General features: G+C 37.6%; 1 protein-coding gene across 6 annotated transcripts in view; it reads left to right on the forward strand.

Moving 5' to 3' along the window:
* Positions 1–16633, forward strand: part of rsf1a (remodeling and spacing factor 1a) — a 134455-nt gene that overhangs the window by 89740 nt on the left and 28082 nt on the right. For all 6 annotated transcript variants that reach the window (XM_059963660.1, XM_059963659.1, XM_059963658.1 and 3 more), the window contains exons 10-12: positions 376–430; positions 6113–6198; positions 8428–8495. In XM_059963660.1, coding sequence (XP_059819643.1) covers positions 376–430; positions 6113–6198; positions 8428–8495 — 209 coding nt within the window. The remainder of the gene's footprint in view (positions 1–375; positions 431–6112; positions 6199–8427; positions 8496–16633) is intronic.

Here is a 16633-nt window from a genome sequence, read left to right on the forward strand (position 1 = left end):
GCCAGGTTCAATGCGGCTGATAGCCTCTGGAGATGGGCAATATTGTCCGATGGAGGGTAGTCAGGAATTTCATTTAATCTTTCGTCAGGACTGAGACTCAGCCCAAAACATCAACTATTAATTTTCTTAAGTGCTGTCTGACTTGCTGAGTTCCTCCATCATTTTGAGCCACTAAGCGAGCAAGTAACGCTGAGCCTTCAGAATAAAATCTTGTCAGTTACTGCAGTGGAACTGTAGACCTTTACAGATGCTAAGTATGCCATCCTTTTAAGTTCTTCCAAGCTTGGTATTGTCTTTAGTAATTCATTGTCTGAATTGATTTGAACAAGTTTCTAATTGAAAAGAATGGTAATATTGAGACTCTTTACCTTCCAGGAAAGAGAGGTTGGCGTTTGTGGGAATAAACGTTGAAAACATCATCACTCCAAAAGTAAGTGCATTTTTATTATGTGAAGGTGTGAACATTAAAGGCTAACACCTGGGGTTATTTTCAAAATGAAAGTAAGACTTTGGATTTAGGAAAAGGCTTGTGTGTTTATCACATTTGCTTTCAGAATCAAAGAACGTAGCACAGGAACAGACCCTTCTGCCTACGATGTCTGTGCTGACCATGATGCCAGATTGAACTAATCCTATCTGCCTGCACGTGAGCGATACCCCTCCATTCCCTGCATGTTCATGTGTCTGTCTAAACTCTCTCAAATTTCACTGTCACATCTAATTCCAATGCCACCACCCTTAATAGCCTATACATCTTCTTTAAAATTCCTCCCTCTAACTTTAAAGCCGTGTCCTCAAGTATTTGACATTTCTGCCCCATGTCCTCCAGTATTTGACATTTCTATTCCACGTCCTCGAGTATTTGACATTTCTATCCTGTGTTTGGCATTTCTATTCCATGTCCTTGGGTATTTGGCATTTCTATTCTATGTTCTTGAGTATTTGACATTTCTATCCTGTGTTCTCGAGTATTTGACATTTCTATCCTGTGTTCTTGAGTATTTGACATTTCTATCCCATGTCCTTGAGTATTTGGCATTTCTATTCCATGTTCTCGAGTATTTGACATTTCTATCCTGTGTCCTCGAGTATTTGACATTTCTATTCCGTGCCTTCTAGTATTTGACATTTCTATCCCGTGGCCTTGAGTATTTGACGTTTTTACCCGGTGTCCTTGAGTATTTGACATTTCTACCCCGTGTTCTCGAGTATTTGATATTTCTATCCCGTGCCCTCGAGTATTTGACATTTCTATCCCGTGCCTTCTAGTATTTGACATTTCTATCCCGTGGCTCGAGTATTTGACAGTTCTATATTCTGCCCACTAGTATTTCACATTTGTATCAGGGGAAGAATGTCAAATACCATCTATTAGCTCTCATAATTTTATAAATCTCTGTTAGATTTATTCCTTATATTTTATTTAGAGATACAGTGTGGAGTAGGCCCTTCTGGTCCTTTGAGCCCCACAATTCCAGCAACCTCCAACAATCCCTATCTAATCTCTTAATCTAATCATCGGACAATTTACAATGACCACTCAACTAATCCAGTATGTCTTTAGACTGTGGGTGGAAACCAGAGCACTAAGAGAAAACCTGCTTTTCACGGGGAAGATTTAGTCGTCTTAAAGATGGTCTCATAATTGAACTCTGAATTCTGACAGCGTAAGCTGTTGTGCGAACTGCTACGCTACTATGGCGCCCAAAGAGGTTAACTTTATTTGTCACATGTACATCAAAATATACAGTGAAATGCATTGTTTTGCATAAAATCAAAGATTGCGCTAAGCAACCTGCAAATGTCACCACACTTCTGGTGCCAACAAAGCATGCCTACAACTTACTAACTCAAACTGTATGTCTTTAATGTGGGAGGAAACTGGAGCACCTGGAGGAAACCCATGGAGTCACAGGGGAAGTATACAAACTCCTTATAGACAGCGGCGGTAATCAAACCTAATCTTACAGCTGGATGCTGTAAAGCACTGCATTAGTTGCTATGATACCATGCAGTTCAACAACACTCTCATGTCTACCTTCAGTCTCTGGCATTGCAAGATTATCTAACCTGGAGACTACTTCTTCACCCTCTCCAAAACTTCTGGTCTTTCCTGTAATGTGGTAACCAGAACTGCACACAATACTCCCAAATCTGAAATTTCACAATTTAAAATCTTTTTGTCTGAAAATTGGAATTGAAAATATTTAAAATCTGCTGAAGGTGGACAAATAGTGAGATATTATCTGAAAGAGAGGGGGGATTAGTGGGATTCTGACCTACCCTGCATGCAGAGATAAGGCACTCTTCTTGAGACTGACTGGTATATTTCTCTCCCCTTGTTCCAAATGGTTAGGTGAAAGGTGTAGTGCTACTCTATAAAAAAGACTAGCTGTTCCCAGAGAAACAGATACTTTTAAATTAAAAGAATCTCCACACTAAAACAGCTCTTGGAACCACTCTCTTACTGTACCAAAGACCCATGTTCAACTCTGACTTCTGGTCCTGTCTGTGTGGAGTCTGCATGTTTTCACTGTGAAAGTGTGGGTCCCTTGGTGATCCAGTTCCCTCACACAGGTTGGGAAATTAAGTGGTTGTTGTAAATAAGCCCATAAGACATAGGAGCAGAATTAGGCCATTTAGCCCATCAAGTCTGCTCTGCCATTCCTTCATGGCTGATTTATCACCCATCTCTATCCCATTCTCCTGCTTTCTCCCCATAACCTTAGAAGCCCTGACTAATTGAGAACCTATGAACCTCCACTTTAAATATACTCAATAACTTGGCCTCCACAGCCATCTGTAGCTAGGAATTCTCTTCATCTCTGTTCTAAATGAATGTTCCTCTATTCTGACCAGTGCCATCTGGTCCTAGTCTCACCCACTATAGGAAACATTCTCTCCATATCCACTCAATCCAGACCTTTCAATATTCATTAAGTTTCAAAGAGATGCCCCCTAATTTTTCTAAATTCCATCTGGTACAGGCCCAGAGCTATCAAATGCTCCTCATATATTAACACTTTCATTCTTGGAATCACTCTCATGAACCTCCTCTGGACCTTCTGCAGTGCCAGCACATCTTTTCTTAGATGGGGGCCCAAAACTGCTCAGAGTTCTTCAAGTGCGGTCTGACCAGTGCCTTTTAAAGTCTTAGCATCGCATCCTTGCTCTTATATTCTAGTCCCCTTGTAATGAATGCTAACATTGCATTTGCCTTCCTTATCACTTATTCAACCTGCAAGTTAATCTTTAAGGAATCTTGCACAAGGATCCCCATGTCCCTTTGCACCTTTTATTTTTGAATGTTCTCCCCATTTAGAAAATAACGTACATCTTTATTACTTCTGCCAAAGTGCATGACCATGTACTTCTCTGCACTATATTTCATCTAACACTTCTGTGCCTATTCCTTTAATCTGTCTTAAGTCCTTCTGCAGAGTCCCTGCTTCATCAGTGCATCCAGAATTGCCTTTCCCCAAATGAACTCAACCACAAGTGCTCTAAAAAGACATCTTGAAGGTATCCTTTAAATTCCCTCTCTTGGGATCCAGCACCAGCCTGATATCTACCTGCATATTGAAATCCTTCATCACTATTGTAACATTGCCCTTTTTACATGCCTTTTCTATTTCTCATTGCAATTTGTATCCCACATCCTGACTACTGTTCAGAGGCCTGCATATAACTCCCATCAAGGCCTTTTTACCCTTGTAGTTTCTTAACTCTGCCCACAAGGATTTTACATCTTCTAATCCTATTCTGCCTCTTTTTAAGGATTTGATTTAATTTTTTATCAAAAGAGCCACCCCTCCCACTCCATTTACCTGCCTGTCCTTTTGATGCAATGTGTATCCTTGGATGTTCAGCTCCCAACTGTGATCTTTCAGCCTCGACTCAGTGATGCTCACAACGACATACCTGTCAATTTCTATTTGTGCTGCAAGATCAGCTACCTTATTCCATATACTGTGTACGTTGAAATATAACACATTCAGTCCTGTATTCATCACCCTTTTTGATTTTGCCCCAGTGTTGCACTTCAACACATCCCACTTACTGCAAACTTACTTTTTCATCTGCCTGCCCTTCCTTGCAGTCACGTTACACATTGCATCTACTTTTATACCAACTGTCTCATCCTTAGCCCTATCATTCTGGTTCCCATCCCATCCCATATTAGTTTAAATCCTCCCACTAGCTCTAGCAAACATGTCACAAGGATATTTGTCCCCCTTGTGTTCAAGGGTAATCTGTCCTTTTTATATAGGTCAATACTTCCCCCAAAGAGATTATAATTATCCAGAAACCTGAAACTCTGCTCCTTGCTCCAACTTCTCAGTCATGCATTCATTTACCAAATCATCCTATTTTTACCCTTACTGGCATGTCACACAGGCAGCAGTCTAGAGACTGCTACCCATGAAGTCCTGCTTTTCAGTTTTCTACCTAATAATCTGTTTTCAGAACCTCCTCCTATTTCCTACCTATATCATTGGTACCAATATGTACCATGTTTTCTGCCTGTTCACCTTCCCCTTTTAGAAAGCTGTGGACCTGATCCAAGACGCCCCTGACCCTGGCATCTGGGAGTGAGGTATAGAGTTGGAGGGGTGGGGGGAGGTTGCTGAGAATGTGTTTCTCTGGTTCCGTCTGCAGAATCTTTTGTGTAAATAGGTGGTTGATGGTCAGCACCTTACTTCTTGTTCTCTTTTTGCACTGATTTATTTATTTTGTGTACATATTTTTTATTGTGACTTATAGCAGTTTTTAATGTATTGCATTGTACTGCTGCTGCAAAACAATTTTTACATTATATTAGATAGTGATAATAAATCTGATTCTGATTCTCATCCCTGTGGTGTACATCGGGGAAAATAAATGTCTGCTCTGGACAAAGGTCACATTTTCAAAGGTGCATCTATAAGTTGAAGGTAAATAGGTACAAAGGTAGATCTCCAAGACTGCTCCCTCATTCCAAAAGCTGACAGCAAATTCTCAACCCAATTTTCCCAGATATCTTGATTCCCTGAGTGACCACCAAGACCTTTGTTGTGGACAGCCAGGGCCCTTTTCTCAGGGTAAAAATGGCTAATACAAGAGGGCATAATTTTAAAGTGATTGAAGGAAAGCACAAGAGGGATGTCAAAAGTAGGTTATTTACTACAGAGATGTAAATGTGTGGAAGACACTGCCGGAGGTAGTGCTGGGACAGATACATTAGGGATATTTAAGAGACTCTTAGATAGGCACGTGGATGAAAGGAAAATTGAGGCTATGTGGGAGGGGAAAGTTACAATTGATTTTAGAGTAGGTTAAATGGGACTAGGCAGAATAAGAGTTTAGCATAGACTGGGTGGGCAAAAAGGCCTGTTTCTGTGCTGTGTGCTCTATGACTCTAAAATGGGATCCCAACATGGAGTCCACCGTCCTCTTGGTTAATATTAGTGGTCCATGCCATAAAAAAGTTTGGGAATCTCTGCTGTATAAGGTCAGCCCAACATCTAGGGTCGAAGGGCCTGTGTATTATTGTTCTACATGTGGTCTGGGCAGGTTTCAGGCTTGCAGGAGTATGCAACTGGTTGATGCCCATTATCTGGATTGCTTGATGGAATGCGGATGAAACAGGTTGGGGAGAGAGATGAAGGGCACTATGGTAGCATAGTGGTAACAGCTCAAAGCATCAGAGTTAAGCTTCAACGCCGTCTGCAAAAAATTTGTACATCCTTCCCATGAGTATGTGGGTTTCCTCTGGGGTGCTGAGGTTTTCTCCCAAAATGCACTGGTTAGTAGGTTAATTGGTCATTGTAAATTGTCCTGTGATTAGGCATAGGGTTAAATAGGTGGATTGCTGGGCGGTTCAGCCCATTCAGCCTGTAGGGGCTGTTCCACGTTGTATCTCCAAATAAATTTTTAAAATTAAAAAAAGGAAAGAAGGAAAGCTCCAAAAAACAAGTGTCTGATTAATGTCTGTGCAATAGAGGAAGATGCAGCAGTACCACACTAGCAAGAACGATAAATCTCGTGAGCTGTGAAATGAATTTTCTAAGCTGGTTATGTCATGGGGTTCTGACATCAGCTCACCTCTGCCTAATGCTTTTACTCTTCTCAGGATTTAGTACCAGAAGAGCCTGAAATTAAAGACTACAAATCCTTGGAAAGGCGATCAGGGAGAACACGGAGATCCATCAATTACAGGTATGGTTTTCTCTACTTGTGCAAATGGTATTTAACATCTGATGCTTGAAAGAGCATATGGCCACCTCTCTCTTACTCCATTGGGAATTCTACTGTGTACCATGGTTATTGTAAATAAAGATGAGTGATCCCTAATCTGTGTCAATTAACTGAAGTCAGAGTTCTGGAGAATTCATTCGGAAGGGGACTCATAGAACGTAGAGTAGTACAGCACTGTACAGACTTTTTGTCCCACAATGTTGTACCGACCTTTTAACTTATTCTATGATCAATTTAGCCCTTCTCTCCTACTTAGCCCCTCAATTTTTATTTCATCCATGTGCCCATCTAAGAGTTTCTTTAATGTCCCTAATTTATTTGGATATTCCATGCACTCACCATTCTCTATGCAAGACAACATAGTTCTGACATCCCCTATACTTTCCTACCTTTAAATTCTGCTCGCTCCCCCCCCCCCCCATGTTAGCCATTTCTGCCCTGAGAAAAGGTTTCTGACTGTCCACAATCAAATCTATCAAAAGTCTCACCCTCGTTCACTCTAAGGAGAACAGGCCAAGTTCACTCAACATATCCTCATAAGACATGCTCTCTAATCCAGGTTAATAAAGGCCAACACACGTGTTATGCCTTCTTAGCCACCATCAACTTCCTTTGTCATTCTTGTTTTTTGTTGCTGAGAGATAATGTTGCTGTGAGCCCTGTGGGATATTTCACTGTGGAAAGTGGTGATAGAAAGATCTCTACCTGAAGTTTTTCCCATTGCAATGATCTGCCTGTCCCCTGAGTCAGTACATTAAATACATTGCAGTGAGAAGCTTGCTCCCTTTGGTGAATTAAAGCAGTTAAGAATATTTGATTAAGGTGATCAGACAAGCAATTCATTTTGACAATCAAGATTACCATATCACCAGTTTAGCCTGGAATTATAGAGTGCTACAGACAGAAACATGCCAATTGACCCATCCAGTCCATTCTGAACTGTCATTCCACCCTAGTCACATTGATCCACACGTGGCCCTCCATACCACTCCCATCCATGTACATATTCAAGCTTTCCAGTCCTGATGAAGGGTCTCAGCCAAAGATGTCCACTGTTGTGTGTGTTACTTATCCAATCTTCTCTTAAATGTTGCAATCAAACCCTCATCCACCACTTCCACTGGCAGCTCATTCCACACTTTCACCTCTGAAGAAATTTCCCCTCAGGTTCCCTTTAAATAATTCATCTTTCATCCATAACCCATGACCTCTAGTTCTAGTGTCACCCGATCTCTGTGGAAAAAGCCTGCTGATATTTACCTTTTCTATACCCCTCATAATTTGGTATACTTTTATCAGATCTCCCCTCATTCTCTTATGTTCTAGGGAATAAAGTCCTGACCTATTCAACTTTTCCCAATAACTCAGAAAATTAACTAGTCTCTTCCTCTTAAAGTGTGACTTTAGAGCATAGAACATAGAAATCTACAGCGTATTACAGGCCCTTCGACCCACAATGTTGTGCTGACCATGTACCTTACTCTATAAACAGCCTAGAATGATCTTACCGTGGAGCTCTCTATTTTTCTAAGCTCCATGTACCTATCTAACAATCTCTTAAAAGACCCTATTGTATCTGCCTCCACCACCGTCAGCGGCAGTGCATTCCATCCATCCACTCTATGTGAAAAACTTACCCCTGACATCCTCTCTGTACCTACTTCCAAGCACCTTAAAACTATGCCCCTCATGTTAGCCTTTTCAGCCCTGGGGAAAAAAGCCACTGACTCTCCACACGATTAATGCCTCTCATCATCTTATACACCTCTATTAGCTCACCTCTCATCTTCCGTCACTCTAAGGAGAACAGGCCAAGTTCACTCAGCCTATTCTCATAAGGCTTGCTCTCCAATCCAGGCAACATCCTTGTAAATCTCCTCTGCACGCTCTCTCTATAGTATCTATATCCTTCCTGTAGTGAAGTGACTGGAACTAAACACAATACTCCAAGTGGGCTCTGACCAAGGTCTTATATAGCTGGAGCATTACCTCACGGTTCTTGAACTCTTGACTTTATGGGGGCTTTTTAAAAGTGATTTTTTTTTTGTAATGAGCGCATGGTGTCTGATAGTCTGTGGTTTCCCAGTTTAGCAGTCATTTGCTTTCTCAACCTGAAATATTAATGTGTGAAGCTGTCAATTTATGAGTAGTTTAAGGCATTAAGCTTTAATGTGAGTATTTCTTATGCAGGTTTGATGAGTTTGATGATGCAATCGATGAAGCAATACATGAAGACATACAGGAGGCAGAGGGCAAAGGTCAGAACTGAGTTCACTTTTTAAAGAAAAAGTCTTCTCCCTCCCCCCCCCCCCCCCCCACCCTACCCCCATTTAAAGTTACTGTGCCGGCAATTTTGAAGGAAATGCCACTTTGGCACTTACAGCAAGAGGTTTGGAGAAACATAAAAAGAATTGGTAATTGGCTTATTATTGTCTCATGTATAGTCTTTTCTTTTCTTTTTCAATCTTTTTATTGAATTTCATATATAAAAAAAACAATATAATATAATAATGAATAGGTTATAAATGCATAAGACTTGAAATTGAATTAATAGTAGGATAACAATATCCTATTAAAATATCAACAGAAAAACATAGTACATTATAAATCAAGTCTATAATAATTATATGAAAAAAATAAAAATAATCATCAAAAGAAAAGGAAAAAATTATAAAAATACAGGCAAAAAATATAAAAAAAAAATACTAAACTAAACTAACATGGGCAATAATAACAGTTTATTTGTATATGATAGTGCCAAAAACTCCGGAACTCCATACCTGAACAAGAATAAGTAGAGAGAAGGTCTGGAAGAGGCCAAATTAATTCATATGAAAATGTTGAATGAACGGTCCCCAAGTTTCTTCAAATTTAATTGATGAGTCAAAAATAGTGCTTCTAATTTTTTCCAAGCTCAAAAAAGAAATAGTTTGAGAGAACCACTGAAACGTGGTAGGAGGATTTACTTCTTTCCAATTTTGTAATATAGACCTTCTGGCCATTAATGTTACAAAAGCAATCATTCGACTAATTGAAGGGGAAAACTGATTATCATCTTCATTTGGTATACCAAAACTTGCAGTAATAAAATGAGGTTGTAAATCGATATTCCAAATTGAGGAAATGGTAGCAAATATGTCCTTCCAATAGTTATGTAAAGTGGGACATGACCAAAACATGTGGGTCAATGAAGCCACATCTGAATGACATCTGTCACATTGAGGGTTAATATGAGAATAGAATCGAGCAAGCTTATCTTTAGACATATGAGCTCTATGTACAATTTTAAATTGTATTAAAGCATGTTTAGCACATATAGAAGAAGAATTAACCATTTGTAAAATTTTTTCCCATTTTTCTATTGATATATTATATTGAAGTTCTTTTTCCCATTCTTGTTTAATTCTACCTGATATTTCTGGTTGTATCTTCATAATCATATTATAAATAAAAGCCACTAATCCCTTCTGATAGGGATTTAAGGTAAAAATCATACCTAAAAAGTCCATTGAAGTTGAATTGGGGAAGGAATTTTATGTAAAAAATTTCTAATTTGTAGATATCTAAAAAAGTTAGATTTAGGTAACTCAAATTTGTTGGAAAGTTGGTCGAAAGACATCAAACTACCTTCAAAGAAGAGATCAAGAAAGCATTTTATACCTTTCCTTTTCCATATGCTAAAAGCTTGATCTGTCAAAGAAGGTTTGAAAAAAAAATTAAGTAAAATAGGGCTATCAAGAACAAAGTTTTTCAGAGTAAAAAATTTACGAAATTGAAACCAAATTCGTAATGTATGTTTGACAACAGGGTTGGATATCTGTTTATTGAATTTAACTAAATCGGCAGAAAGAGAAGAACCCAGAACGGAGAATAGAGAATATCCCTGTGCCTCATTGCATTCTAAATTTACCCACTGTGGGCCCAATGGTGAATCCAAATCTGATTTCCAATAAATTAAGTTACGAATATTATTCGCCCAATAGTAAAATCTAAAGTTAGGTAGAGCTAAACCACCATCTTTTTTAGATTTTTGTAATTGCCTTTTACTTAACCTAGGATTTTTATTTTGCCACACAAATGAAGAAATTTTTGAATCAATGTTATCAAAAAAAGATTTAGGAATAAAAATTGGTAAAGCTTGAAATAAATATAAAAATTTCGGTAGAATCATCATTTTAATAGCATTAATCCGACCAACTAATGATAAGGATAAGGGAGACCATCTTGTAGTAAGTTGTTGAATTTGATAAAGCATAAGTAAAAAATTCAATGTAAATAAATCTTTATATTTCTTAGTAATTTTTATACCTAAATAGATAAAGTTATCATCAACAACTTTAAATGGTGTCCTTTCATTCAATAAAGTTTGTGCGTTTAAAGGGAATAAATCACTCTTATCCAAGTTTAGTTTATAACCAGAAAAACTACCAAATTGAGACAACAAGGATAAAATAGCGGGAATAGACCTGTCAGGATCAGAAATATATAGCAACAAGTCATCAGCATAAAGTGATAACTTGTATAATTTCTCATTGCGGGTAATACCAAAAATATTAGGAGATTCACGAATAGCAATGGCTAAAGGTTCTAATGCAATATTAAACAATAAAGGACTTAAGGGACAACCTTGTCTCGTACCACGAGATAATTGAAAAAAAGAAGCTCTGTAATTATTTGTAAGAACAGAAGCAACAGGTTTATGATATATTAGTTTGATTCATGTTATAAAATTAGGACTAAAATTAAAATATCTCAAAAGTGTTAAATAAGTATACCCATTCAACTCTATCAAAAGCTTTTTCAGCATCTAGTGAAATAACACATTCTGGAATTGTGGGTGATGAAGTATAACTTATATTAATCAATTTTCTAATATTAAAAAAGGAATACCGATTCTTAATAAAACCAGTTTGGTCTTCTGAAATAATCTGTGATAATACCTTTTCTAACCTAATAGCTAAAATTTTTGTAAGAATCTTAGAATCTACATTTAATAGTGATATAGGGCGATAAGATGCACATAAAGTGGGATCCTTATCTTTTTTAAGAATTAGAGAGATAGTAGCTTCATAAAAAGACTGAGGTAATCTCTTCTTAACAAATGCATCATTAAAAATTTCACATAACCAAGGGGAAAGCAAAGAAGAAAAAGTTTTTAAAAATTCTATAATATAACCATCAGGACCAGGAGCTTTCCCTGAGTTCATTGATGAGATGGCCTCTCCTATTTCGGCCAAAGAGATAGGAGCATCAAACAAGCTACGATCTTCATCTGTCAGTTTGGGAATATTCAAATTGTTAAAAAAGTTATCCATCATGGACAGATCGCCGTCAAATTCTGATTGATATAAAGATTTATAAAAATCTTGAAAAGTGTTATTGATTTCTTTATGATCAGTAGTCAGATTGCCGTCTTGTTTACGAATTTTAATAATTTGTCGCTTAGTCGAAATAGCTTTTAATTGGTTACCTAATAATTTACCAGTTCGATCACTTTGGATATAAAATTGAGCCCTGGTCCTAATTAATTGATTCTCAATTGAAGAAGATAATAATAAGCTATGCTCCATTTGAAGCTCAACTCTCTTCTTATAAAGTTCTTTGGTAGGAGTCACGGAATAAATCTTATTAATTTCTTTAATTTTATCCACTAATAAAGCAATATCTAAATATCTTTGTTTTCTTTTACCGACGGAATATGAGATAATTTGTCCACGGATAAAAGCCTTAAAAGAGTCCCAAAGTATTCCTCTGTCAATCTCTTCTGTATAGTTTGTTGAGAAAAACAAGTCAATTTGCTGTTTTATGTAGGTGATGAATTCTGGATCTTGAAGCAAAGTAGCGTTAAGTCTCCAAGATCTAGTATTATTAGAAAAGTCCGAAATCTTGATAGATAACTTCAAAGGTGCATGATCCGAAATAGCAAATCATATTTACAATCAATAACATCTGTTAATAAACGATGATCAATAAGAAAATAATCAATTCTAGAATAACTGTGATATACATGTGAAAAAAAACGAAAATTCTTTATCTTTAGGGTTCAAAACCGCCATATTTCAGTAATTCCCGAATCAACCATAAAAGAATTAATAAGTAAGGCTGATCTATTCGGAAGGATTCAAACAACAATTGAAATCTCCACCCATTATCAACATATATTCATTTAGATTAGGAAGGGAAGTAAATAAACGTTTAAAGAATTCAGGGCAGTCAAAGTTTGGAGCATAAATATTAACTAGAACCACTTTTCGATTAAAAAGTGAACCAGTTATCAACAAAAATCTGCCCTGTGGATCAGAAATAATTTCATGATGTGTAAACGAAATTGAAGGGTCTATAAAAATAGACACACCCCTAATTTTGGCGGTAGAATTCGAGTGAAATTGTTGATCTTTCCAGAACCTAAAAAAGCGTTGATTATCCTCCCTCCTAATATGGGTGTCCTGTGCAAAAATAATATTAGCATTTAGTCTATGGAATACTTTAAATATTTTTTTACGTTTAATCGGATGATTTAAACCATTAGTATTCCAGGAGATAAAGTTAATAGACTTATCCATCATGCCAATATTAATTGTGTATATCATAAAAGGTTAAAAAGACACATAACCCATAATTCAGGAAGAAGGAAAAATGATTCAGGAGCAACCGGAGAACATGACACCTCAACAATATTAATAATTTAAAGTTGGCCCATAAACTAAAAGCAAAAAAATAAAAAGCAAAAGCGTGAAAGAAGATCCCTACCCCCTCCCCCAACCCCATGGAAAAAAGCCAAGCGGCAGGCGCACAAACTACCACTAATATTAGCCCCATTTTCAAGATGGCGACTTCATGAAAAGAAAGAAAAGAGAAACTATATAACACCCAGATATAAATACAGGGTTGTAAACAAAAAGAATATATATCAATCAAAATGAAAAAATAATATAAAAAAGCAAAAAATCATTAATAAAAAAAAGGATAACCATTGAAGTTTAAAATAGTGTAATATGCCTTTAAAAAAAAATTCCATATTTAAATATAAGGAAATGATGTTTCAAAAACAAAGACTTATGGGAAGAAGAAACGACATTTTGAAAGAACCATATTACAAAACATAGATGTAAATTCACCAATCTTTTTTTTAAAAAAAAGGTTATCAAAATAGAATTAAAAAAGGGTTCAATAACCACTACAATATATATATAAAAAAAAGGTTCAAAAATTCAAAACATTCGTCCTATTCTCAAATACAGGCAAATAAACGCTTACGGAAAGCAAAGTCTTATGGGAAGAAGAAACGACACCTTAAAAAATAAATCATCATTACAAAGTCTTAACATGTATATCTAATCCAGAGGGGAAAAAAAATTAATTAAGAAAAAAGACATTATAGTAAAGTTAAAAAAGCATCTGTAAATCATGATAATAAAAAAAAACCCAGGTCTACAGACCAAAATAAAAAGCTATACCGCAGCTTCATAAGTTAAAGCCTAAAACGGAATGGCGTCTTCTCTCCAAAAGTTCTTCCACATAACACATAGTTCAAGTTGGACTAGAAGAGCGATATTCTTCAATGAATTTCTTCGCTTCTTCCGGAGTAGTAAAGAAACACTGACTGTTGTCGCTCAACGTAATTCTGAGATTCGCTGGATATCTTAAAGCTTGTTTAAGTCCAATCGAATGAACCTCCGCCATCACCGGTTTAAAAGCAATTCTCGCCCTCATTACCTCGAAAGAATAGCCCTCCACAATATGAAACTTGTTGTTTCTGTGAGAAATCATACCTTTCTGATGAGCTAATCGAATTAAAAGCTCTTTCTCCCGAGGATAATGGAGACGGACAATCACAGCTCGTGGCTTGTCTTTCGCAGCCGAAAATCTCGAAACTCTGTGGGCACGATGGATAGTAGGTTTAACCCGCAAAGCATCCTCGCCAAAAATTTCCCACAATAAATTAGAGAAATATTCAGTTAAGTCACCAGACTCGAGATTTTCGGGAAATCCAATAATACGCAAATTCTGTCTGTGAGACCGGTTTTCAAGATCGGTGATTTTAAACTTATACTGCTCCACTATTTTAGCTTTCGATCGTACCTTCTCCTCCAAAGTTTCGATTGTACGTATTTTTTCACAAATTATCTTGTCAAGAGCCGCAATCTTTTCTTCATGGCGTTCAATAACTGCTGCCTGCGATTGAAGCTTGATATCAAATGATTTAACGACTTCTTCAAGCTCCGACATTTTCGCAGTAAGTTTGTTTTCCAGACTTGCAAGTTTAGTATCCAGTTTAGTATCCAGAAGACTGGAGATTGCATCGAGAGTTATAGGGTCTTTAGACGATTTCTTAGGTACAGACATTTTAAGTTTGAAAAAATTAAATCCAGTGTTATTTTTTAAAAAAAGAAATAAATCGTAAATATCAACCCATGTGATTAAGTACGAAAAGATTTGATTAAAGGGTGGTTATAGCTTAAAAAATGAAGAGCGCCTAAAAGGCAGATGTCTACGTCGCCATCTTGAAACTCCACCCTCCTCATGTATAGTCAATTACTTTATTTTGCTTGCCAGTAGGATTAGTGAGTTGTGGGCGGGCTATGCTGGTGCTGGAAGGGTGGAGACACTTGCAGGATGCCCAGCACAATTGTTGCTGATTTGATTTGATGCAAACAACATTTTTCACTGTATGTTTCGATGTACATGTGACAAATAATGCTAACCTATAAATTTTGAAAATCCACACAGATTATTTCATTGCAGCAGTGAGTTCATTAAAGTAGTATAAAAGAAAATATCAGAATGCTGAATAATGTTTACAGTCACAGAGAAAGTGTGGTGGAGGCAGACAGTAAGGTGCAAGGCCATGAGCTCATTAAGTCAAGAGTTCATCTTATTGTACTAGGGAATTGTTCAGTAGTCTTAAATGAGCAGTTTTGGGCTGTTATCTAAGAACGGATTGACTGGCATTGGAGAATGTCCAGAGGAAGCTCATTGGAATGATCCCAGGATTGAAACATAATGAGGAGCATGTGATGGTTCTGAGCCTGTGTTTGCTGGAGTTTAAAATGAGGGGTGGGTGGGTGGGGGAGAACTCATTGAAACCTATCGAACATTGAAAGGCATCGCTTGAGTGGACGTGGAGGATGTTTCCTACAGTACAGGAGTCTAGGCCCAGAGGACACAGCCTCAGGGTAGAAAGACATTCCTTCAGAACAGAGATGAGGAGGAATTTCTTTAGCCAGAGGTTGGTGAATCTGTGGAATTCTTTGCCACTGACACCTGTGGAAGCCAAGCATAGTTAAGGCAGAGGTTGATAGTTTCTTGATTAGTAAGGGCGTCAAAGGTTACAGGGGAAGGGAAGAAGAATGTAGTTGAGAGGGATAATAAACCAGCCATGATGGGATGCTGGAGCAGACCTGATGGGCTGAATGGGCTAATTCTAATCCTATATCTTATAACAGCAGAATGAAACTGTCCTTGAGCCTGGCAATACGTGCTTTTAGGCATTTGGACCTTCTGCCCAATGGGAGGGGAGAGAAAGAAAATGTTTGGGGATAGGAGTGTTGCATATACCTTTGAAATTTTGTAATGTTGATGCATTAGATTGTCTGCAGACATAAAGAGTACTTCTGAAGAGCAGATATTGAGTAGAAGGGTCCATGTTCACCAGAGTTTAGAAGAAAGACATGAAGCATAAAATATTCTGAAAGCAATTGGCAGACTAGATGCTGAGAAACTTTGTTTAACTGGGCAGTTTGGAATTAGTAGTCATGGTTTCAGGATAAGGTTCAGATATTTACAACTAATTGAAAAAAAGTAATGCTTACTTCAGCATTGGGCAAGTTGTTAGAGAAGATCCTGAAGGCAGGATTTGTGAGCATTTGGAGAGACATAATCTGATCAGGGATATGGCTTTGTAAAGGGCAGGTCGTGCTTTACGAGCCTGTTTGAAATCTTTGAGGATGTAACAAAACACGTTGATGATGGTAGAGCAGTGGATGTAGTGTATATGGATTTTAGTAAGGCAGTTGATAAAGTTCACCATGCAAGGCTCATTCAGAAAGTAAGGAGGATGGGATCTGAGGAGACCTTGCTTTGTGGATCTAGAATTGGCTTTGGAAGGCAAAGAGTGGTTGTGGATGGTTCGAATTCTGCAAGGAGGATGGTGAGCAGTGGTGTTCCACAGGGATCTGTTTTGGGATCCCTCCTCTTTGTGATTTTTATAAATTACTGCGATGAGGAAGTAGAAAGGTGGGTTAGTAAGTTTGCTGATGACACAAAAGTTGAGGGTGTTGTGGATAGTCTGGAGGGTTGTCAGAGGTTACAGTAGGACATCGATAGGATGCAGAACTGGGCAGAGAAGTGGTAGATGGAGTTCAACTCAGATAAGTGTGAGGTGGTTCATTTTGGT

The sequence above is a fragment of the Hypanus sabinus genome, chromosome 3 (assembly GCF_030144855.1).
Source record: "Hypanus sabinus isolate sHypSab1 chromosome 3, sHypSab1.hap1, whole genome shotgun sequence".
Classification (NCBI taxonomy): domain Eukaryota; kingdom Metazoa; phylum Chordata; class Chondrichthyes; order Myliobatiformes; family Dasyatidae; genus Hypanus; species Hypanus sabinus.